At 46.7% G+C, this 25,949-nt stretch overlaps 1 protein-coding gene across 1 annotated transcript in view; it reads right to left on the minus strand.

Moving 5' to 3' along the window:
* LOC139266081 (matrix-remodeling-associated protein 5) overlaps nt 1-11,217 on the minus strand; it is an 87,766-nt gene extending 76,549 nt beyond the window's left edge. Inside the window, exon 1 of the mRNA XM_070883935.1 lies at nt 10,994-11,217. Coding sequence (XP_070740036.1) covers nt 10,994-11,217 — 224 coding nt within the window. The remainder of the gene's footprint in view (nt 1-10,993) is intronic.
* Between the last annotated feature and the right edge of the window lie 14,732 nt (nt 11,218-25,949).

Below are 25,949 nucleotides of genomic sequence, written 5' to 3' on the forward strand. Positions count from 1 at the left end.
CTCATCACCAACACCCTGTTCCACCAGAGGGACAAATACAAGGCATCGCAACACCCTCGCTCCAAACACTAGCACCTGCTCGACTGTGCCATCGTCCCAGCCAGGGATCGCGAGGATGTGCGCATCACCTGCGCCATGACAGGAGCTGACGACTGCTGGATGGACCACCATCTAATCTGATCCATCATCGATATTAACATAGCCACAAAGCAGAGGGGACAGTAGAAGCAGTCTCGCATAAAAAGTTATTGCCGGGGCACTTAAAGACCCAGCTAATAGAGCCCTATACAGCTAGCGCCTCACAGCTAATCTGGCATACCTTGATGACCCTGAGATGCTGAATGCCCACAGCGCTTTGTCTGCCCTCCAGGCCTCTATAACCAGTGCCTGTGATGAGATGCTTGGTCACTCAACCAGAAAACACCAGGACTGGTTTGATGAAAATGATCAGGAGATCCAAGAACTAATAGATCGTAAGCGCAGAACATTTCTGGGCCTTAAACAACAACCCAACTCGGGAGCTGCAAAGCAAAGTTACAGACAGCTCAGGGCTGAGGTCCAACAAAAAACCCGGGACCTAAAGAATAGGTGGTGGATGGAGAAAGCACAAGTGATACAACAACTGGCCGACAGCCACGATATGTGAGGATTCTTCATTGCAGTCAAGGCCACCTACGGTCCAAACTCCCAAGGCCCCACCCCACTGCTGGCCAGAACGGGGAAACACTCATCAAGGACACCGAGGCTGTCAGGGCCCGCTGGAAGGAGCACTTTGAAGATCTCCTCAATTGAGACTCTGCCTTTGACTCGAGTGTTCTCAATTCCATCCCGCAGCATGCGACCCGTCACCACCTCAGTGAAACCCTAACTCTGAACGATTTAGGCAAAGCCTTAAAAAAGCTAAAGAATAACAAGGCCACAGGTGCAGATGGAATTCCTGCTGAGGCGCTAAAGTATGGCAGAGAGGCGCTGTTGGCGTGGATACATGACCTCATCTCTCTCATTTGGAGGGAGGAGAGCATGCCGGGAGATCTCAGCGATGCAGTGATCGTGACCATCTTTAAAAAGGGGGACAAGTCCGACTGCGGCAACCACAGGGAAATCTCCTTACTATCAGCCACTAGGAAGGTTGTTGCTAGAGTTCTCCTCAACCGTCTTCGCCCTGTGGCCGAGGAACTCCTCCCAGAATCACAGTGTGGATTTTGTCCCTTGCGGGGCACAATGGACATGATCTTTGCAGTGTGACAACTGCAGGAAAAATGCAGATAGCAGCGCCAGACCTTATACATGACCCTTTTCGTTCGTACAAAGGCCTTTGACACTGTCAATCGTGAGGGCTTATGGAGCGTCCTTCCCCATTTTGGATGCCCCCAAAAGTTTGTCAACATCCTTCGCCTGCTCCACGACGACATGCAGGCCGTGATCCTTACCAGTGGATCCATTACAGACCCAATCCACATCCGGACCGGGGTCAAACAGGGCTGCGTCATCACTCCAACCCTCTTCTCAATCTTCCTCGCTGCCATGCTCCACTGCAGAGAGCAAAATTCACCAGAACCCCCCCTGTGTTTGGGCTCATTCGAAAGGAAATTTAATTAGGGACTATCTCCCGAAAAATTTGGAACTCTAAAGTGCTTATGGAAGAAACTACAAACTCTATTAGAGTTATGAACTTTTACAAGACAAATTCAAGCCTGTGGGCGGACCTAGGGAACAAAGGAAGGCCACTTGATTATTGGAACTGTCTGGGTGTGACGACTGAGGTAACCTGTCTGGAAAAATGAGTATTTGAAAATCTCCCTCCACAAGAGACATTACCATCACAGCATCACCCAGAGATAGCTCCCCATCAATGTGGGTCTGGACAAATCATTTTCAGCATATACATCACAAAGAGGCTCAGTCCAGCCTGTATGCGAAAGACTAAGCACAAAAGGACATTGCCATTACCAAGCTAATATTTCCATCAGAAAACAGTTTTTCGAAGATCAACCCACCCAAGACACATCAACTTTAACGAGCCCGACAAAATATTACAAAGAAGGACCAAGCCCGCCAAAATTATACAAAGGACACTGAAATTGTATAACTGGCCACTGTTTTCAACAGAGGTTAGTGGGGGAGAGAGGTGGCCGCTACTACCTCATCAAGACAAGGAGAGAAACCAACGCGACAGTTGTAAAACTAACTTCTCCAGCCTCGAAGTCTTGAAGTCCTGAAGGCAGAAAGAACATCACCATCTACCATTAACTATCAAAAGGATTGGTAAGCATAAGTTCCTGTCTCCCCTGGAGTCTAACCTAGCTAGAATTAGTTATTGGGAGGTGGGAGGTATAATTTTACTGCGAATGTGTAGTGTACGGTACTTTATTAGAGTGATTATAAGTTTGACCTTGTACCTTTCCTTGTATTGTACTTTTTAGAGTAATTATACGTTTGATCTTGTACCTTTCCTTGTACTGTCCTTTATTAGAGTGATTGCAAGTCTGGCCGTGTATTTTCTTACTAGAGTAATAAGCCTATATTACTTTGACTGTAATAAAACCAAAGTTCTTTGCATCAAACCAGTGTCCTCTGCACTTTTGTCACACACCCCAAATAAATCCAGAGTACAGAACCCAAAGGAGGGGAGGGAGCGATTCAAAACCGCTCAATTTAGTCAGAAGGGAACCTGACCCCCTCATAGAGACCACCACACACACAACCCCCCCCCCCCCCACCTTACAAAATAGCGGTCGTGGCACAACTCTGGTACCAGGGGTGTGATGTGGAGATGCTGGTTTGGGGCAAAGAACCAAAATGGAAGAGAGGATTCCCTCCTATGTGTATAAGAAAGTGAATGTAACTAAGGAATGGGTGCTTAGTCTATTGTGCGCTGAGCATCCAGCTGATGCTGCAGCCCAGTGGACAGCAAGTAAAGATCACAAAGAAACAGTAGAGAAAGCAATTTGGTTGGTCTGTCTACAGCGACAGGTCCAACTGCTAGACAGAATGAATGAAACATTACAGGCAGAGTTATGGGAATGCGCAGAGAACTACCAGGAAAGGGTTATGTCAGAAGAAAGATTATTGGGAGAACTCTGTAAGCTAAAACAGGAAAGGACCCAAGTAATGGAAAGGTTTAAAAATAGTCAGGACTATTTTCAATGTCAGGTTACCGAGGCCAAAAGTAATGAAAAGTCACTGAGGGAGGAAAGCACTCGCCTCACCCTACAAGTAAAAGAGCTCCAGGAAAGATTAAAAGATGTGTAAGCAGCGTTTAAAGTAGCTAGCACTAGTGGGTTTGAATCGGGAGACCACAGTCCCTGCCAGCAACAAATTAAAAGTTTAAACCTTGCTCTGTCCAAGGCAAAAGGCATGGTATGCTTAATAAGCCCGGGTACGCCCCAGGTAAACCTGGAAAAACATAGAAACATAGAAACATAGAAAATAGGTGCAGGAGTAGGCCATTCGGCCCTTCTAGCCTGCACCGCCATTCAATGAGTTCATGGCTGAACATTCAACTTCAGTACCCCATTCCTGCTTTCTCGCCATACCCCTTGATCCCCCTAGTAGTAAGGACCTCATCTAACTCCTTTTTGAATATATTTAGTGAATTGGCCTCAACAACTTTCTGTGGTAGAGAATTCCACAGGTTCACCACTCTCTGGGTGAAGAAGTTCCTCCGCATCTCGGTCCTAAATGGCTTACCCCTTATCCTTAGACTGTGACCTCTGGTTCTGGACTTCCCCAACATTGGGAACATTCTTCCTGCATCTAACCTGTCTAACCCCGTCAGAATTTTAAATGTTTCTATGAGGTCCCCTCTCATTCTTCTGAACTCCAGTGAATACAAGCCCAGTTGATCCAGTCTTTCTTGATAGGTCAGTCCCGCCATCCCGGGAATCAGTCTGGTGAACCTTCGCTGCACTCCCTCAATAGCAAGAATGTCCTTCCTCAGGTTAGGAGACCAAAACTGTACACAATACTCCAGGTGTGGCCTCACCAATGCCCTGTACAACTGTAGCAACACCTCCCTGCCCCTGTACTCAAATCCCCTTGCTATGAAGGCCAACATGCCATTTGCTTTCTTAACCGCCTGCTGCACCTGCATGCCAACCTTCAATGACTGATGTACCATGACACCCAGGTCTCTTTGCACCTCCCCTTTTCCTAATCTGTCACCATTCAGATAATAGTCTGTCTCTCTGTTTTTACCACCAAAGTGGATAACCTCACATTTATCCACATTATATAAGAGAAGGAAGAAACTACCCGGCTGTTATCTATTGTCCAGGTACATTAAATGTAATAGTACAATGGTGCGCCACAGAGGGCGCTGTGGTGGGAGACCTGAAAGTACCTGCAAGACAGAGTATAAAAGGCTGCCCACCACACCTGAGAAGGCACTCTGGAGTTACCTAATAAAGGTCTAAGGTCACAGCAGTTACTACAACACGAGACCGTGTGGAGTCAGTGAATTGAGTGCTACATACATCACATTGGCGACAAGGACACGGACGAACTTCATGCAACCATGGCTACTCTGGGCTCGTTAAAGGATTTTACGGTAGGCAATGATTGGGAGGCCTTCACGGAAAGGCTCGAGTACTATTTCACAGCAAACGACCTGGCAGGGAACACGGACGCACTGAAAGAGAAGCGTAAAGAAGAGAAGAAATTACAACATGCTGAGGTGCAGAAGGACCTGGGGGTCCTTGTGCATGAATCCCAAAATGTTAGTTTTCAGGTGCAGCAGGTAATCAGGAAGGCAAATGGAATGTTGGCCTTCATTGCGAGAGGGATGGAGTACAAAAGCAAGGAGGTCCTGCTGCAACTGTATAGGGTATTGGTGAGGCCGCATCTGGAATACTGCGTGCAGTTCTGGTCACCTTACTTAAGGAAGGATATACTGGCTTTGGAGGGGGTACAGAGACGATTCACTAGGCTGATTCCGGAGATGAGGGGGTTACCTTATGATGATAGATTGAGTAGACTGGGTCTTTACTCGTTGGAGTTCAGAAGGATGAGGGGTGATCTTATAGAAACATTTAAAATCATGAAAGGGATAGACAAGATAGAGGCAGAGAGGTTGTTTCCACTGGTGGGGGAGACGAGAACTAGGGGATACAGCCTCAAAATACGGAGGAGCCAATTTAAAACCGAGTTGAGAAGGAATTTCTTCTCCCAGAGGGTTGTGAACCTGTGGAATTCTCTGCCCAAGGAAGCAGTTGAGGCTGGCTCATTGAATGTATTCAAGTCACAGATAGATAGATTTTTAACCAATAAGGGAATTAAGGGTTACGGGGAGCGGGCGGGTAAGTGGAGCTGAGTCCACGGCCAGATCAGCCATGATCTTATTGAATGGCGGAGCAGACTCGAGGGGCTAGATGGCCTACTCCTGTTCCTAATTCTTATGTTCTTATGTCAGGCGATATTGCTTTCCAGTTGTGGCGATGAGGTTTACTGTCTTGTCAGGGATTTGCTGGCATCCGAGAGCGCCAGGGACAAGTCATATGAGGAGCTGATCACACTCATTCGTGACCAACTTAAACCGAAGGAGAGCATCCTCACGGCCCGGCACAAATTCTGCCACCACTGCAGACCTGAGGGCCAGGATGTCACCAAATATGCTGCGAACCTCAGGAGACTCGCGGCGCCATGTGATTTTGGTACACACCTTGATGAGGTGTTGCGGGACGTTTTTGTTATGGGGATTGGCCACGAGGGTCTCCTTCACAAAGTGCTATCTACTGAACCTACAGTCACCCTGAAGCAAGCCATCACCATCAGCAGGGCATTTATGACCTCGATTTGCAGCACCATGTGCAAAAGAAACACGACTCACCGTGTGGCTGAGGAGATGGTAGAGGATCCACCATCCAGCGAGGAGCAGGCAGAAGAAGATGGGGTGCTGGGACTGTATACGTGTACCGACGATTCGGCCCCAGTGATTATGGAAGTCAAGATCGACGGAGTCCCTGTGACTATGGAAGTAGACACTGGATCGGGTCCATCGTTGATGAGTCAGAGAACTTTTGATAAACTGTGGGTCAACCCAGCTGCATGACTGTATTCGCCTGTATATTGCATTGCATTTCAACGGGGGATGCAGAGTAATGTTTAGCTAGTACAAATGCAGGGAAGGTTGACTCTCAGGAGCAGGAATTTTGCTTACCTTGATTGACACTCAAGGAGTGTAGAGTGTCAACAAGGGGGAGCAAAATTCACCAGAACCCCCCCTGTGTTTGAGCTTATTCGAAAGGAAATTTAATTAGGGACTATCTACCGAAAAGTTTGGAACTCTAAAGTGCTTATGGAAGAAACTACAAACTTTAATAGAGTTATGAACTTTTACAAGACCAATTCAAGCCTGTGGGCGGACCTAGGAACAAAGGAATTCCACTTGATTATTGGAACTGTGTGTCCACAAGAGACATTACCATCACAGCATCACCCAGAGATAGCTCCCCATCAACATGGGTCTGGACAAACCATTTTCAGCATATACATCACAAAGAGGCCCAATCCAGCCTGTATGCAAAAGACTAAGCACAAAAGGACATTGCAATTACCAAGCCAATATTTCCACCAGGAAACAGTTTTTCGAAGATCAACCCACCCAAGACACATCAACTTTAACGAGCCCGACAAAATATTACAAAGAAGAACCAAGCCCGCCAAAATTATACAAAGGATTGTGAACAGATTGGGCGGCAAGACTAGAACACTGAAATTGTATAACTGGCCACTGTTTTCAACAGAGGTTAGTGGGGGAAGAGAGGTGGTCGCTACTACCTCATCAAGACAAGGAGAGAAACCAACATGACAGTTGTAAAACTAACTTCTCCAGCCTCGAAGTCTTGAAGTCCTGAAGGCAGAAAGAACATCACCATCTACCATTAACTATCAAAAGGATTGGTAAGCATAAATCCCTGCCTCCCCTGGAGTCTAACCTAGCTAGAATTAGGTATTGGGAGGTGGGAGGTATAATTTTACTGCAACCCCCTTTGATTGTGTAGTGTACGGTACTTTATTGGAGTGATTATAAGTTTGACCTTGTACCTTTCCTTGTACTGTTCTTTACTAGAGTGATTGTAAGTCTGGCCGTGTATTTTCTTACTAGAGTAATAAGCTTGTATTACCTTGATTGTAATAAAACCAAAGTTCTTTGCATCAAACCAGTGTCCTCTGCACTTTTGTTACCCCCCGAAATAAATCCAGAGTACAGAACCCAAGGGAGGGGGAGCGATTCGAAACTGCTCAAGTTGGTCAGAAGGGAACCTCACCCCCTCATAGAGACCACCACACACACAACCTCCCCACCCCCATCCTTACACCCTCACAGCCAACAAGCTCCCTGCTGGAGTGGAACTAAACTACAGAACCAGTGGGAGGCTGTTTAACCTATGCCGCTTGTCATGTATGTAACCAGCACACTACTGTAACCCTTATACAATCGTAACCCTCAGGTAACCACTACATACTGAACATACTTACTAGAAATGCACACCTTGACCACAGGGGTGTACTTGTGGGAGACACTCCTTACCTGGAGATTCAGGTATATAAGGGGAGGTCCCTCGCAGGGCCAGCACTCCTTGGTCCAGGTAATAAAGGTGAAGGTCACAGAGTGACTGTGTCTGCAGTACGTGCCTCGTGTGATTATGTTTAAGAGTTAAGGATTCAACACCTGGCGACGGGAAACGGGAATCACTGAACCCAGAGGATGGCCACCGGTAGCTCAGAGGAACGTTACTGTGTGGGTGAGGACTGGGACGATTTTGTGGAGAGACTCCAGCAGACCTTTGTTACGAAGGACTGGCTGGGAGAGGATGCGGCGGACAAGCGGAGAGCGCATCTACTAACAAGCTGCGGGACAAAAACGTATGCGCTGATGAAGGACCTGCTCACACCCCACAAACCGACCAACAAGTCTTTTGAAGAGCTCAGCCAGCTGATCAGCGAACACTTAAAACTGGCGAGCAGCATACACATGGCTCGGCACCGGTTCTACACACACCGACGCCGGGAAGGGCAAAACATCTTGGACTTCGTGGCAGACTTGCGGCGCTTGGCCAGCCTCTGTAAGTTCTCAGACGCCTGCAGGGGGGAGATGTTAAGGGATTTTTTCATTGAGGGCATTAGCCATGCCTGGATCTTCAGGAAGCTCATAGAGACCAAGGAATTAATTCTAGAAGGGGCAGCATTGATAGCTCAAACTTTCATAGCGGGCGAAGAAGAGACCAAGCTAATTTACGCGAGTAGTCCTGGGTCCAATGTGGTGACGGACCAAGGAATTAACGTGATAAACACGGCTCAAGATCTCGCAGTCAGGCAAAGGCATTTTGAAACTGCAGCAGTCAGACAAAGGCATTTTGTAACTGCCCAAGCTGAAACCGACTCTAAGGTGGGCCTCTGACAGGGACAATGGAGAGGGGAGCGGCAATTCACGCCTTCAAGGGGACCATTAACACCCACCATCAGAGTGTTTAGAAACAACCAAGGGAACAATCAGAGAGGAATGCCTGCTAACAGCCCTTTTGTGAACAATGATCTCAGCCAATGCTTGAGCTACGGGGGCAGACATTATGCGAAAAGCTTCAAATTTCAGCAGTTCGTCTGTAGGAATTGTAATGCCAGCGGACATTTGGCTAGGGTTTGCAAACAGCCGGTAGCGAGGCTAATCTATGAAACAGAGGAATCAGGCGAGGGGCTTGCAGTGCAGGACAATGTCTGGGGTAAAGCCATGGATGCTGAAGTTCAGCGGGTTCATGTGGCTGACATCCACAGCTCATAAACCAAAACGCCACCCATGATGATGAAAGTTTTATTGAATGGCATCCCAGTGCACATGGAGCTGGACACAGGAGCTAGCCAGTCCCTCATGAGTGCACAACAATTTGAGAAACTATGGCCACACAGAGCTAGCAGGCCCAAACTGGAACGAATTAATACGCAGCTACGGACGTACACCAAAGAGATCATTCCAGTGCTAGGCAGTGCAAACTTGGTCGTAACACACAATGGGTCACAGAACCGGCTGCCACTCTGGATTGTTCTGGGAAATGGCCCTGCGCTTTTGGGAAGGAGCTGGCTAGCTGAGATGAACTGGAAATGGGGGGATGTGCACGCCATCTCATCTGTGGAACGAAGCTCAAGCTCACAGGTACTAAATTTTGGTCACTGTTTCAACCCGGTGTTGGAATGTTCAAGGCACAAAAGTAGTTATACGCATCACCCCGGATGCCAGACCAGTGCACCACAAAGCCAGAGCGGTGCCGTACGTGATGCGTGAGAAAATTGAAAGTGAACTGGACAGGCTGTTCAGAGAGGGCATAATTTTGCCCGTTGAATTCAGTGACTGGGCAAGTTCCATTGTTCCTGTCCTTAAAGCAGACGGCTCGGTTAGGATCTGCGGTGACTACAAAGCCACCATCAACCAGGTGTCCCTGCAGGACCAATACCCGCTCCCGAGGGCAGAGGACCTTTTTGCCACATTGGCAGGTGGCAAGCTGTTCACTAAATTGGACCTCACTTCGGCCTACATGACTCAGGAACTGGCTGAAGAATCCAAGCTTCTGACCACCATCACCACGCACAAGGGTTTATTCATTTACAACAGGTGTCCTCTTGGCATCCGTTCGGCGGTCGCCATCTTTCAGAGAAACAGCTTTCAGAGAAGCTTGCTGAAATCCATTCCTGGCACAATCGTATTTCAGGATGACATCCTAATAACGGCTCGAGACACCGAGGAACACCTCCACAACCTGGAGGAGGTGCTACGCCGACTGGACCAGGTAGTTCTGCAGCTGAAGAAGGCCAAGTGTGTGTTTTTGGCCCCAGAGGTTGAGTTTTTGGGCAGGAGGGTTGCCGCAGATGGGATCCGGCCTACCGAATCCAAAACTGAGGTGATCCGTCGTGCGCCCCGACCCAGCAACACGTCGGAGTTGCGATCGTTCCTGGGACTTTTGAACTATTTTGGGAATTTCCTGCTGAACATTGTTGGAGCAGTTACACGTGCTCCTGCGTAAGGGTTGTGAATGGTTTTGAGAGGACTGTCAAGAACGGGCTTTAAACAGGACGCGGAACCTGTTTTGTTCAACAAACTGTTAACGTTGTATGGCCCCTGTAAAAAAATTAGTTTTAACATGCGATGCATCAGCCTACGGGGTTGGGTGTGTGTTGCAGCAGGGTAATGGAGACGGACAACTCCAACCGGTGGCTTATGCCTCCAGGTCGCTCTCCCAGGCAGAGTGTGGGTATGGCATGGTCGAAAAGGAAGCACTCGCTTGCGTTTATGATGTGAAAAAAATGCACCAATACCTTTTCGGCAGACCGTTCGAGTTAGAAACGGACCACAAGCCGTTAACTTCTCTGTTGTCCGACAGCAAGGCGGTCAATGCAAATGCGTCAGCTCGCATACAGCGCTGGGCCCTCACGCTGGCTGCGTATGACTACACCACACGGCACCTGCCAGACACCGAAAACTGCGCTGACGCGCTCAGCAGGCTTCCCCTTGCCACCACCGAGGGGGCGGCGGAACAAAGCGCTGAGATGGTCATGGACGTTGAGGCTTTTGACACCGCAGGCTCCCCCATCACAGCCCGCCAGATCAAACTCTGGACCAACAGGGACCCCCTCCTATCCATGATAAAGAAATGTGTCCTGACGGGGGATTGGGCGCCCACACACGGGGCGTGCCCCGAGGAGGTCAGACCGTTTCAGAGACGGATGGATGAGCTCTCCATCCAAGCTGACTGCCTGCTATGGGGCAGCCGAGTGGTCATACCCCAGAAGGGGAGGGAAGTATTCATCAGGGAACTCCACAGCGAGCACCCTGGCATCGTGTTAATGGAGGCCATTGCCCGGTCACATGTATGGTGGCCGGGGATTGATTCAGACCTGGAACATTGGGTTCGCAGGTGCACGACGTGTGCCCAGCTAGGCAACGCCCCCAGGGAGGCCCCGCTCAGCCCGTGGCCCTGGCCCACAAAGCCTTGGTCACGTGTACTATGCGGGCCCGTACATGGGAAAAATGTTCTTGATCATTGTCGATGCATACTCGAGATGGATCGAGTGCATCATATTAAACTCGTGCACGACATCCATCACTGTGGAGAGCCCGTGCACACTTTTCGCGACCCACGGCTTACTGGACACTCTGATCAGCGACAATGGCCCGTGGTTCACCAGCCATGAATTCCAGGAGTTTATGTTGGTAATGGCATCAAACATGTCCGGACGGCGCCGTTCAAGCCGGCTTTCAGTGGCCAGGCGGAACGTGCGGTCCAAGTCATAAAGCAAGGCATGCTCCGCATCCAAGGACCCTCTCTGCAGTATTGCCTATCGCGCCTCCTGCTGGCCTATAGGTCCCGGCCGCACTCGCTCATGGCCAGCGGAACTCCTCATGAAACGTACGCTCAAAACGCGGCTGTCCCTCATCCACCCAACCCTGGCAGACATTGTTGAGGGCAAGCGCCAGTCCCAAACCGAGTGCCACGATCGTAACTCAAGGGAGAGGTGTATAGAAATGGATGATCCGGTATTTGTACTTAACCATGAATTGGGACCCAAGTGGCTGGAGGACACCGTAATTGGTAAAGAGGGAAACAGGGTCATAGTGGTCAAACTCAATAATGGGCAGATATGCCGCAAACACTTGGACCAAGTAAAGAAAAGGTTCAGCATAGACACCAATAAACATGAAGAAGAGCATGAGATGTCAACCACACCACTGCCAGTGGATGAGCAACAAGGACAATCATCAGCCTGCATAGTCCCTGCGGCCAGCCCGGACAGGCCGGAATCACCTCAGGTGACAGAGATGTATGCCAAGGCTCAGCCACCAGAGCCTCAACTGCGACGCTCCACATATTTACTAGAAATGCACACCTTGACCACAGGGGGTGTACTTGTGGGAGACACTCCTTACCTGGAGATTCAGGAATATAAGGGGAGATCCCTCGCAGGGCCAGCACTCCTTGGTCCAGGTAATAAAGGTGAAGGTCACAGAGTGACTGTGTCTGCAGTACGTGCCTCGTGTGATTATGTTTAAGAGTTAAGGATTCAACACCGCCTCCAGGCCATGTCCAAGATCACCTCAACCTCTGTCGTTGAGCTACAGTACGCGGATGATGCCTGCGTCTGCGCACATTCTGAGGCTGAACTCCAGGATATAGTCGATGTATTAACCAACGCATATGAAAGCATGGGCCTTACGCTAAACATCCGTAAGACAAAGGTCCTCCACCAGCCTGTCCTTGCCGCACAGCACTGCCCCCCAGTCATCAAGATTCACGGCGCGGCCCTCGACAATGTGGACCACTTCCCATACCCCGGGAGCCTCTTATCAACAAAGGCAGACATTGATGCAGAGATTCAACATCGCCTCCAGTGCGCCAGTGCAGCCTTCAGATACCTGAGGAAAAGAGTGTTCGATGACCAGGCCCTCAAATCTACCACCAAGCTCATGGTCTACAGGATGGATCAGAGGCATGGACGATGTACAGAAGACGCTAGAGATATATCACCAACAATGTCTCTGCAAGATCCTGCAAATCCCCTGGGAGGACAGGCGCACCAACATCAGCGTCCTCGCCCAGGCTAACATCCCCAGCATTGAAGCACTGACCACACTCGATCAGCTCCGCTGGGCAGGCCACATAGTTCGCATGCCAGACACGAGACTCCCTAAGCAATTGCTCTATGCGGAGCACTTTCATGGCAAATGAGCCAAAGATGGACAGCGGAAAAGTTACAAGGACACCTTCAAAGTCTCCCTGGTAAAGTGCGACATCACCACTGACACCTGGGAGTCCCTGGCCGAAGACCGCCCTAGGTGGACAAAGTGCATCCGGGAGGGTGTTGAGTTCTTCGAATCTCAACGACGCAAGCGTGAAGAGGTCAGGCGCAGGAAGTGGAAGGAGCATGCGGCAAATCAGTCCCACCTCTCCTTCCCCCAACGAATGTCTGTCCCACCTGTGACAGGGTCTGTGGCTCTCATATTGGACTGTTCAGCCACCAAATAGCTCACTTTAGGAATGGAAGCAAGTCTTCCTGGATTCCGAGGGACTGCTTATGATGATGATGATGTTTGGATCAGAAATTGTATAAAATGGGATCAAATGATTTGATAAATTGAAATTCTATACTACGAGAGCGAATCGGATGTGGTTGGTTAGAGCCAGGAAGCATTTGGATAGAATCTGATTAGGATCGCCTACTTTTATACAAATAAGGCAGAGCCAGACACTTCTTCCAAGGGAAGCACAAAGAAGCGATCAGCTGTTCCAACGGAAAAGAGGTACGGAACAGGGATCAGCCCGTTTCCTCACAATGAGGGAGAATCAACCCTCCTGAGTTTTATGAATTTATACATATGAGATTAGGATCACCTTCGATACAGCTCAGGGAGCAGTGCCAGCTGTGGTTCTTGAGAGGAAGCTATAAAGAAGGGGAAATAAATTAAAATGGGGATACTTTATAAAGATAATAAAATATAGCCTGAAGAAAAGTTACAAAAAAACTGCAATATTGTTAGAGAAATGTGTACGTGTAGAGACCTAATCAAAGGAAAGCTATGCTATTTAAAGGGTTGACAGTGGATAGGCAATGGCAAACATTTAAAGATCACATGGATGAACTTCAGCAATTGTACATCCCTGTCTGGAGTAAGAATAAAACGGGGAAGGTGGCTCAATCGTGGCTAACAAGGGAAATTAAGGATAGTGTTAAATCCAAGGAAGAGGCATATAAATTGGCCAGAAAAAGCAGCAAACCTGAGGACTGGGAGAAATTTAGAATTCAGCAGAGGAGGACAAAGGGTTTAATTAGGAGGAGGAAAATAGAATATGAGAGGAAGCTTGCCAGGAATATAAAAACTGACTGCAAAGGCTTCTATAGATATGTGAAGAGAAAAAAATTAGTGAAGACAAACGTAGGTCCCTTGCAGTCAGATTCAGGTGAATTTATAATGGGGAACAAAGAAATGGCAGACCAGTTGAACAACTACTTTGGTTCTGTCTTCACGAAGGAAGGCACAAATAACCTTCCGGAAGTACTAGGAGAACCGAGGGGCTAGTGAGAAGGAGGAACTGAACGATATCCTTATTAGGCGGGAAATTGTGTTGGGGAAATTGATGGGATTGAAGGCCAATAAATCCCTGGGGCCTGATAGTTTGCATCCCAGAGTACTTAAGGAAGTGGCCCGAGAAATAGTGGATGCATTGGTGATCATTTTCCAACAGTCTGTCGACTCTGGATCAGTTCCTCTGGACTGGAGGGTAGCTAATGTAACACCACTTTTTTAAAAAGAAGGGAAAGAGAAAATGGATAATTATATTCCAATTAGCCTGACATCAGTAGTGGGGAAAATGTTGGAATCAATTAATAAAGATGAAATAACAGCGCATTTGGAAAGCAGTGACAGAATCGGTGCAAGTCAGCATGGACTTATGAAAGGGAAATCATGCTTGACAAATCTTCTAGAATTATTTGAGGATGTAACTAGTAGGGTGGACAAGGGAGAACCAGTGGATGTGGTGTATTTGGACTTTCAAAAGGCTTTTGACAAGGACACACACAAGAGATTGGTGTGCAAAATCAAAGCACATTGTATTGGGGGTAATGTACTGACGTGGATAGAGAACTGGTTGGCAGACAGGAAGCAGAGAGTCGGGATAAACATGTCCTTTTCAGAATGGCAGGCAGTGACTAGTGGGGTGCCGCAGGGCTCAGTGCTGGGACCACAGCTATTTACAATATACATTAATGATTTGGATGAAGGAATTGAGTGTAATATCTCCAAGTTTGCAGATGACACTAAACTGGGTGGCAGTGTAAGCTGTGAGGAGGACGGTAAGAGGCTGCAGGGTGACTTGGACAGGTTAGGTGAGTGGGCAAATACATGGCAGATGCAGTATAATGTGGATAAATGTGAGGTTATCCACTTTGGGGGCAGAAACACGAAGGCAGAATATTATCTGAATGGTGGCAGATTAGGAAAAGGGGAGGTCCAATGAGACCTGGGTGTCATGGTACATCAGTCATTGAAAGTTGGCATGCAGGTACAACAGGCGGTGAAGAAGGCAAATGGTATGTTGTCCTTCATAGCTAGGGGATTTGAGTATAGGAGCAGGGAAGTCTTCCTGCAGTTGTACAGGGCCTTGGTGAGGCTTCACCTGGAATATTGTGTACACTTTTGGTCTCCTAATCTGAGGAAGGATGTTCTTGCTATTGAGGGAGTGCAGCGAAGGTTCACCAGACTGATTCCCAGGATGGCAGGACTGACATATGAGGAGAGACTGGATCGACTGGGCCTTTATTGACTGGAGTTTAGAAGAATGAGAGGGGATCTCATAGAAACATAGAAAATTCTGACGGGACTGGACAGGTTAGAAGAAGGAACAATCTTCCCGATGTTGGGGAAGTCCAGAACCAGGGGACACAGTCTAAAGGTAAGGGGTAGGCCATTTAGGACTGAGATGAGGAGAAACTTCTTCACTCAGAGAGTTGTTAACCTGTGGAATTCCCTACCACAGAGAGCTGTTGATGCCAGTTCGTTGGATATATTCAAGAGGGAGTTAGATGTGACCCTTACGGCTAAAGGGATCAAGGGGTATGGAGAGAAATCAGGAAAGGGGTACTGAGGTGAATGATCAGCCATGATCTTATTGAATGGTGGTGCAGGCTCGAAGGATCGAATGGCCTACTCCTGCACCTATTTTCTATGTCCCTATGTTTCTATTATTGAAGGTATAGAGTCCATCATCAAAGATGATTCTAGGTGTCAGGAATTTAAGGAGGTATGACTAGAATTAGTTCCTTTGGTGACTTAAGCAATATTTTCAAAGTTATGAAAGAGGTTAATAAAGTTGATTGAGGGAAATTGTTTTCTATAGTGAAGGGTTCAAATACCGAAGACAAATTCATACTGAGGAAGTTAATAGTAAGAAGGGAAGCCAGCCAAATCTTTTTCACACAAAGGGCAATGGTGTTGTGGAGTGAGTTACCAGGGAAGGCCAGTGCAGTAGACAATATAAATGGGCTCAGGAGGCAATTGGATGTGTTTCTGAAGAAGGGTTTTCATGAGAAGATGATGGAGGTGAATAGGCATTCAGAACTTTGGTTTAATATTCCATCTAAAGGATAGCACTGCTGATAATGGAACATTCCCTCAGTATTGCACTAGAATGTCACCCTATGTTATGTGCTCAAAACTTGAAATGGGAATTCAACCCATAACCATTTGATCTGGAGCCAAGAGTATTATCAAATGAACCAAAATGACTCGCTCTTCACCGTATATCTATCCAGTTTCTCTGCTCCAAAAAGGACCATTTTTACAGGACATCCTGCAGCAATACATCCAAAGCTGCTTCATTGAATAGAATGGTTCCGATGCTGCCTCTTCAGTAACAGGATTTTCTAGAGGAAACCAGCAGCCCTGTAAAAGCTGAGCATGCTGGATAAACTGTTCCTTGTCAATCTCTTTCAGAGGGGCCAGAGGTCAGTAGGGTCGTCGGGTCCGGATTCCAGAACTTTTTAAGGATTCCAGATGACCCTGCCACCGATTGGTCCGGAGTCCGCATTCTGGAACGTCCCGGATGATGGAACTCCAGATTCTCGACGCTGCACCTGTACCTCTATTCCCTTTAAGAAGAATGTTATGTGCTGTGCACTGTGATATTCTAATGAACTCACCGGACATTCTAACATAAGGTTAGCATTCTGTGCTACAGACATGCACGGCATGTGAGGAGCAAATAGCATGTAGCAGCTCTGAAGTGGATGTACGTGTTTAGAAACAGAGTTAAGTGGCACCAGAAGCTTCACACTGATCAATGGCCAGGTGCATTAGGCAGAACTTTTACAAGAGACAGCAGAATCTTGAGCATCATTGAACCAAGATGTAATACCAGATCCAACAGAAAGGGAAAAGGGAAATATGAAGCCTTATATGCCAGTGAGAGCCACATAAGGTCAGAAGATTAAAAGCAGTTAGGGAATGTAATTTATTTGCATGATGTTGTGGAAGAGGCAGATAGAAGACAGAGATCAGAAGAATCAAAGAGTGAATACAAAAGTTAAGACTGGAGGTGGAAAAAGACCTAACAAATAATTTGATTTACCAGGCCAATCAGAGGTAGATATTGGGCAAGGTGGATATAGAATGGGTGAATAGGTATAAGAACATAAGAACATAAGAAATAGGAGCAGGAGTAGGCCATACGGCCCCTCGAGCCTGCTCCGCCATTTAATATGATTATGGCTGATCCAATCATGGACTCAGGTCCACTTCCCTGCCCGCTCCCCATAACCCCTTATTCCCTTATCGGTTAAGAAACTGTCTTTCTCTGTCTTAAATTTATTCAAAGTCCCATCTTCCACAGCTCTCAGAGGCAGCAAATTCCACAGATTTACAACCCACAGAAGAAATTCCTCCCCATCTCAGTTTTAATTGGGCGGCCACTTATTCTAAGATTATGCCCTCTAGTTCTAGTCTCCCCTATCAGTGGAAACATCCTCTCTGCATCCACCTTGTCAAGCCCCCTCATAATCTTATACGTTTTGATAAGATCACCTCTCATTCTTCTGAATTCCAATGAGTAGAGGCCCAACCTACTCAACCTTTCCTTATAAGTCAACCCACTCATCTCCGGAATCAACCTAGTGAACCTTCTCTGAACTGCCTCAAAAGCAAGTGTATCCTTTCTTAAACATGGAAACCAAAACTGTATGCGGTATTCCAGGTGTGGCCTCACCAATACCCTGTATAACTGTAGCAAGACTTCCTTGCTTTTATACTCCATCCCCTTTGCAATAAAGGCCAAGATTAAATTGGCCCTCCTGATTACTTGCTGATAAATGTGAGCTTATCCACTTTGGTGGCAAAAACAGGAAAGCAAAATATTATCTGAATGGTGACAGATTAGGAAAAGGGGAGATGCAATCAGACCTGGGTGTCATGGTACATCAGTCATTGAAAGTTGGCATGCAGGTACAGCAGGCGGTAAAGAAGGCAAATGTCACGTTGGCCTTCATAGCGAGAGGATTTGAGTATAGGAGCAAGGAGGTATTACTGCAGTTGTACAGGGCTTTGGTGAGACCACACCTTGAATATTGTGTACAGTTTTGGTCTCCAAATCTGAGGAAAGACATTCTCGTCTTGAGGGAGTGCAGCGAAGGTTCACCAGACTGATTCCTGGGATTCCAGGACTGACATAATGAAGAAAGACTGGATTGACTAGGCTTATATTCACTGGAATTTAGAAGAATGAGAGGGGATCTCATAGAAACATATAAAATTCAGACGGGATTGGACAAGTTAGATGCAGGAAGAATGTTCTTGATGTTGGGGAAGTCCAGAACCAGGGGACACAGTCTAAGGATAAGGGCTAAGCCATTTAGGACCGAGATAAGGAGAAACTTCTTCACTAGAGAATTGTGAACCTGTGGAATTCTCTACCACAAAAAGTTGTTGAGGCCAGTTTGTTAGATATATTCAAAAGGGAGTTAGATGTGGCACTTACAGCTAATGGGATCAAGGGGTATGGAGAGAAAGCAGGAATGGAGTACTGAAGTTGCATGATCAGCCATGATCAATATTGAATGGTGGTGCAGGCTCAAAGGGCCAAATGGCCTACTCCTTCATCTATTTTCTATTTTTCTATGTTTCTATGTTTCACAGATGTTAGGCTAACTGGTATATAGTTTCCTGCTTTTTGCTTGCCTCCTTTTTTTAAAAAGTGGCATTACATTTGCAGTTTTCCAATCTGCTGGGATCTCCCCAGAATCCAAGGAATTTTGGTAAATTACAACCAGTGCATCCACAATCCCTGCCGATACTTCTCTTAAGACCCTAGGATGCAAGCCATGAGGTCCTGGGGATTTATCCGCCTTTAGTCCCATTATCTTACTGAGTACCACCTCCTTAGTGATTGTGATTGTGTTAAGTTCCTCGCCCCCTTGACTATCCACTGTTGGGATATTGTTAATGTCAGGAATGTAAAGAAAGGAAAATTAGATTACGAAAGTAAACTTGCGCAAAACGTAAAAACAGATAGTAAAAGCTTTTACTGATATATAAAACGGAAAAGAGTGACTAAAGTAAATGTTGGTCCCTTAGAAGATGAGAAGGGGGATTTAATAATGGGAAATGTGGAAATGGTTGAGACCTTAAACAATTATTTTGCTTTGGTCTTCACAGTGGAAGACACAAAAACCATGGCAAAAATTGCTGGTCACGGGAATGTGGGAAGGGAGGACCTTGAGACAGTCACTATCACTAGGGGGGTAGTGCTGGACAGGCTAATGAGGCTCAAGGTAGACAAGTCTCCTGGTCCTGATGAAATGCATCCCAGGGTATTAAAAGAGATGGCGGAAGTTATAGCAGATGCATTCGTCATAATCTACCAAAATTCTCTGGACTCTGGAGAGGTACCAGCAGATTGGAAAGCAGCTAATGTAACGCCTCTGTTTAAAAAAGGGGGCAGATAAAAGGCAGGTAACTATAGGCCGGTTAGTTTAACATCTGTAGTGGGGAAAATGCTTGAAGCTATCATCAAGGAAGAAATAACGGGACATCTAGATAGGAATAGTGCAATCAAGCAGACGCAACATGGATTCATGAAGGGGAAATCATGTTTAACTAATTTACTGGAATTCTTTGAGGATATAACGAGCATGGTGGATAGAGGTGTACCGATGGATGTGGTGTATTTAGATTTCCAAAAGTCATTCGATAAGGTGCCACACAAAAGGTTACTGCAGAAGATAAAGGTACGCGGAGTCAGAGGAAATGTATCAGCATGGATAGAGAATTGGCTGGCTAACAGAAAGCAGAGAGTCGGGATAAATGGGTCCTTTTCGGGTTGGAAATCGGTGGTTAGTGGTATGCCACAGGGATCGGTGCTGGGACCACAGCTGTTTACAATATACATAGATGACCTGGAAGAGGGGATAGAGTGTAGTGTAACAAAATTTGCAGATGACACAAAGATTAGTGGGAAAATGGGTTGTGTAGAGGACACAGAGAGGCTGTAAAAAGATTTAGATAGGTTAAGCGAATGGGCTAAGGTTTGGCAGATGGAATACAATGTCGGAAAATGTGAGGTCATCCACCTTGGGAAAAAAAACAGTAAAAGGGAATATTATTTGAATGGGGAGAAATTACAACATGCTGCGGTGCAGAGGGACCTGGGGGTCCTTGTGCATGAAACTCTTTTGGAGTCTACCTGCAAAACATAAAACATTTATCCGTGCCACCCGACGTGGATGACACACCAGACATTTACAAGGCCCTTTTTTTTCTTTTTTGTTTTTTTTTTGTTCCTTGTGCATGAATCCCAAAAGGTTAGTTTGCAGGTGCAGCAGGTAATCAGGAAGGCGAATGGAATGTTGGCCTTCATTGCGAGAGAGATGGAATACAAAAGCAGGGAGGTCCTGCTGCAACTGTACAGAATATTGGTGAGGCCGCATCTGGAATACTGCATGCAGTTTTGGTCACCTTACTTAAGGAAGGATATACTAGCTTTGGAGGGGGTACAGAGACGATTCACTAGGCTGATTCCGAGATGAGGGGGTTACCTTATGATGATAGATTGAGTAGACTGGGTCTTTACTCGTTGGAGTTCAGAAGGATGAGGGGTGATCTTATAGAAACATTTAAAATAATGAAAGGGATAGACAAGATAGAGGCAGAGAGGTTGTTTCCACTGGTCGGGGAGACTAGAACTAGGGGGCACAGCCTCAAAATACGGGGGAGCCAATTTAAAACCGAGTTGAGAAGGAATTTCTTCTCCCAGAGGGTTGTGAATCTGTGGAATTCTCTGCCCAAGGAAGCAGTAGAGGCTAGCTCATTGAATGTATTCAAATCACAGATAGATAGATTTTTAACCAATAAGGGAATTAAGGGTTATGGGGAGAGGGTGGGTAAGTGGAGCTGAGTCCACAGCCAGATCAGCCATGATCTTTTTGAATGGCAGAGCAGGCTCGAGGGGCTAGATGGCCTACTCCTGTTCCTAATTCTTATGTTCTTATGTTCTTATGTTCTTTACCTTAAAGACTGATGCAAACTATTTATTCAGAGTTTCTCCCATCTCCATGTTCCCCATTACTAATTCCCCGGTCTCGTCCTCTAAGGCACAACATTTACTTTAGCCACTCTTTTCCTTTTTATATACCTATCGAAACTCTTGATATCTGTTTTTATATTTTACTAGTTTATTTTCATAGTCTACCTTCTCTTTCTTAATCATTTTTTTAGTCATTCTTTGCTGGCTTTTAAAAGCTTCCCAATCTTCCGTCCTCCCACTAGTTTTGGCCACTTTGTATGCCCTTGTTTTTAATTGGATACCGTCCTTTATTTCTTTAGTTAGCCACGGATGGTTATCTTTTCTTTTATACCCTTTCCTCCTCACTGGAATATATTTTTCTCGTGAGTTGTGAAATATCTCCTTAAATGAATGCCACTGTTCATCAACCGTCTTACACTTTAATCTATTTTCCCAGTCCACTTTAGCCAACTCTGCCCTCATACCTTTGTAGTTTCCTTAGTACGCTGGTTTGAGATCCAACTTTCTCACCCTCCATCTGAATTTGAAATTCAACCACGCTATGATCACTCATTCCAAGGGGATCCTTTACCAGGAGATTGTTTATTCTTGGTAGTCTGTCGTATCCAACAAAGACGTTGATGTGCTAATCATCAATGGCATGTGTCTTCAAGTGGCTGTATAGGCCAATTCTGGATGCACATAGTCTCTTACACACCGGACAAGGGAAGTTCAATGTGCCTGATGCTGACAGTACTGCCATCTAATGTCATCTATCTTTAGTGTCCCGCAGGCGTTGACATCGGCTTTCTTCGAAGGTCTGGCAGGCAGTCCTCATGAGGGTTCGCCACTGAATTTTATTAGCTGCTGTATTCTCGAGGTCCTTTGGTCGGATGCCACAGTACTGGAGGTTAGCCTTGATGCAATCTTTGTAGCGCTTGTGGGGGCGCCCCTGGTTTATTAATCCTGTCACATTACACAGGACCAGATCTAAGATAGCCTGCCCCCTGGTTGGTTCCTTAACATACTGTTCAAGGAACCCATCCCTTATGCAGTCTATGAACTCTTCCTCAAGGCTACCCAGACAAATTTGATTTGTCCAATCAATATGGAGGTTAAAATCACCCACGATTATTGCTGTTCCCTTTTTACAAGCCCCCACTATTTCCTGGTTTATGCTCCGAGCAGCAGCGTTGCTACTGTTAGGGGGCCTATCCACTACGCCCACCAGTGACTGTTCCCCCTTGTTATTCCTTATCTCCACCTAAACTGTTTCAACATCCTGATCATTTGAGCCAATATCATTTCTCACTATTGCAGCGATTGCATCCTTTATCAACAGAGCTACTCCACCTCCTTTTCCTTTCTGTCTGTCCTTCTGGATTGTCAAATACCCCTGAATATTTAGATCCCAGTCCTGGTCACCTTGCAACCACATCTCTGTAATGGCTATCAAATCATACCCATTTGTAACTATTTGCGCCGTCAACTCATCTATTTTGTTACAAATGCTATGTGCATTTAGACAAAGAGCCTTTAAATTTGTTTTTTTTAATCTTTTTTTCCTGCTTGTTTCCTCTCGCTTTCTTTATTTTTGCTTTCTAATTCCAGTTTTACTCCCCTCCCTACTGAATCTATTTTCAGGTTCCCATCCCTCTGCCAAGCTAGTTTGAACCCTCCCCAATTATATGGTGGACAATGTGGATGCTGGGTAGGGTAGTTCTCAGGTGAGGCAGACATTGGTTGAAATGTATGTTAAGTGGGTGAATGGTCGGTGAAGAGAATGGTGACTAGGTTTGTGGTTGATTGAGGTGGATATCCGTTGAAATGACTGTTGGGGTGAGATGGATAATTGTGCTCTTTTATAAACAACTAGGATTTTATTTTTCATCCTGAGGCCTGCCTTACTGAACAGAGGCACCTGGTAGACCAGGCATGTCTTACAGTAAAGGGGTTTGTTCAATTTAATGGTATCAAAGAGACTGTTAAAACATAAAAATGTTTGATAAATGTTTGCTGGCCATTGAGTGATATCACAAAAGCGTTCATATGGACCTCTGCTTGTGGTGATGAAACATGCCTGTGGTGATTTTTACAATCCCAGCCCCTTTGGGACTATCCTGGATCAGGTGTACTCCTCAAGTGTTCACTCTCAACTTAAGTTTGAGGTAGCCAAATCATAAAGATGCTGAATGGGTCTGAAAGTCTGGACTATTTCTCCCTAAAGGAAAGGAACAACCCGAGAATGTTACCGTCCTCCAGATAGCACTTTTTGGCAAGTTTCAGCCAGATTGTAATGTCCCGGATATTGTAAGGGTCCGGGTTGGGGGGGTGGGGGGTCTCTCCTCAGTAATGTACCTCTTCACCAAAAGAGTTTACAGAGATGTATTTTCTGAGTTAATGATAAAGAAGGCAATGAGAGATAATTCTAAAATATATAGAGGTTCATTAAAGAACTGGTCTGTAATTTACAGTTGGTGAGTCAGTCAATCGCAATGTTAACAGTTCTTAAGAAAGGTGAAAAATACAATCTTATTTCTAGTAGAGAATCTAACTTTTAAATCTAAACTTTGTCACAGTACTACAGTTCTTAAAATTGTTTAAGCAGGATATCCATCAATTATCAAAGTAGCATTTACCTTAAATCCCTGAGTAGTAGAAGACTATAGAGCAGGCAAGCCTTCTGTCTTGCTCTGATAGTCAAGAGACGTATATGCCCGTTTAATAAGCGAGTTTAAAAAGGGATGCGTTTATTTGTACTGCCAAAATGGCCAACATGCTCCACCCTTTGTTTCTGTTTGGTCCCCTTGGAGGATAAGCCACACCTTGAAGTTTCACAGGGATGTGTAACTGGAACCGTCCATTCCAAGGTCTCACTGACTTTGCAAATTGTATCTCGATCCACTTTGACTTCCTGAAGCGACAGAGGACAGAGCTGCCCAGAAGACAGCAAAGGCCAGCCAAAGTGCCTTACCCCAGTCCAAGTACATCCCTCCCCCAGCTGAAGTGCCTTACCCCAGTCCAAGTACATTCTCCCCCACCCCCGCCCATCATAAATGGGGTAGGCATTGTGTACGGATTGTTAACAGGTTTATTGGTTATGAAGTGAATAGTGACAGTATCATGACTTCTGGATATCATCCACTCCAACGATGTCCCTTGTAGGGGATTGGAAGAATGTGATCTGTCTTCCCTGAGTTCCCTCTCTCCCCAATCCCGCCCCCGACACATGTCTCTTTCTCTCTCTCCCCTAGCCTCTCTCTCTCCCCCCAGCCTCTCCCTCTCCCCCCAGCCTCTCCCTCTCCCCCAGCCTCTCTCTCTTTCTCTCTTACCCCAGCCTCTTTCTCTCTCTTCCCCAGCCTCTCTCTCTCTCTCTCCCCTCTCCCAGCCTCTCTCTCCCCCCCAGCCTCTCTCCATCTCTCTATCCCCCCCAGCCTCTCTCTCTCCCCCAGCCTCTCTCTCTCTCCCAGCCTCTCTCTCTCCCTCACCCTCTCTCTCCCCCAGCCTCTTTCTCTCCCCCAGCCCCTCTCTCTCCCCCAGCCTCTCTTTCTCCCTCACCCTCTCTCTCTCCCCCAGCCTCTCTCTCTCCCCCAGCCTCTCTCCATCTCTCTCCTCCCCTCCCCAGCCTCTCTCTCTCCCCCCAGCCTCTCTCTCCCCCCAGCCTCTTTCTCTCTCTCCCCCAGCCTCTCTCCATCTCTCTCTCTCCCCCAGCCTCTCTCTCTCCCCCAGCTTCTCTCTCTCCCCCAGTCTCTCTCTCCCCCAGCCTCTCTCTCCCCCCAGCCTCTTTCTCTCTCCCCCCAGCCTCTCCCTCTCCTCCAGCCAGTCTCTCTCTCCCCCCCAGCCTCTCTCTCTCTCCCCCATCACCAGCCTCTCTCCCCCCCCCACTTCACCTCAGTCTCTCACTCCCCAAAGCCTCTTTCTCTCCGTCCAGCCCCCCAGTCTCTCTCCTGCCATCGCCCCCCCCCCCCCCCCCACTGCCATTGGTCCCCTCCTGCTGCCATTGGGCCCAGGCCCTCCGCCATCGGTCCCCCCTCACCTCCATCGAGCCCAGGACTGTTGCTATCGGGTCCCCTCCCCCCACCATCGGGTCCAGGACTGTTGCTATTGGGTCCTCCCTCGGACCCAGGCTCACTGCTATCAGGCCCCAGGCCGGCTGGGAGAGAGAAAGCCGGAGCCTTGGCTCCTGCTTCTCGGCACCACGTGCATGGAAGGATTTGGTCGGGAGGAGGGAGCGGAGCTTGACAGGGGGCAGGGCTTGCCGCCTGTGGTCAAAAAAGTGCAGTACAAATAGTTAGTCCCTTTAAACAAACTAATCCGAGCTCTCAATATTTATTCAATATCCTTATCAATATACCCTTGGTTGTTTTTTTGTTAGCCACAAGTGCCTTTTGCTGACCAAGTTAAGCAGAGATATTTTTTAGCTGACTGTTGCATTCGACATTCACTGTATCAACATATAGACATTGTGATTTTACCATCTATGGTCAAAGGGCAGATTCTATTTGTTTATGCGATGGGCACTTGGCTGTTGTTACAACATGTGTCCTTTTTTAAGAAGTTATACAATAACTATCCATTGTAGCAAGAATTTGGTCTTGTTTATGCGATAGCTACTTCAAATTAAGTCAAGTTAGCAAAACTAACTACTGTTAGATTGCGAAACTCTGGTTAAAAAGGCAGATGCCATTTATTTATGCGATGGGAATCCAAATTAGGCAATTCTGCTGACTGCTTTTTCAACAATTGTCTTATTTTAAGAAGTTAATAAAGTTACTTATCCAGGGTCAGCCCTTGAAGGCAGAATTCTTTCATGGCTAGGATTCCAAATGAGCCAATTCAGCTCACGGCTACTTGAACAATTGTCTTATTTTTTAAGAGGTTATAAGGTAGAATTCCTTCACATGCCTACATGTG

Source organism: Pristiophorus japonicus, chromosome 6, assembly GCF_044704955.1.
Source record: "Pristiophorus japonicus isolate sPriJap1 chromosome 6, sPriJap1.hap1, whole genome shotgun sequence".
Lineage (NCBI taxonomy): Eukaryota > Metazoa > Chordata > Chondrichthyes > Pristiophoridae > Pristiophorus > Pristiophorus japonicus.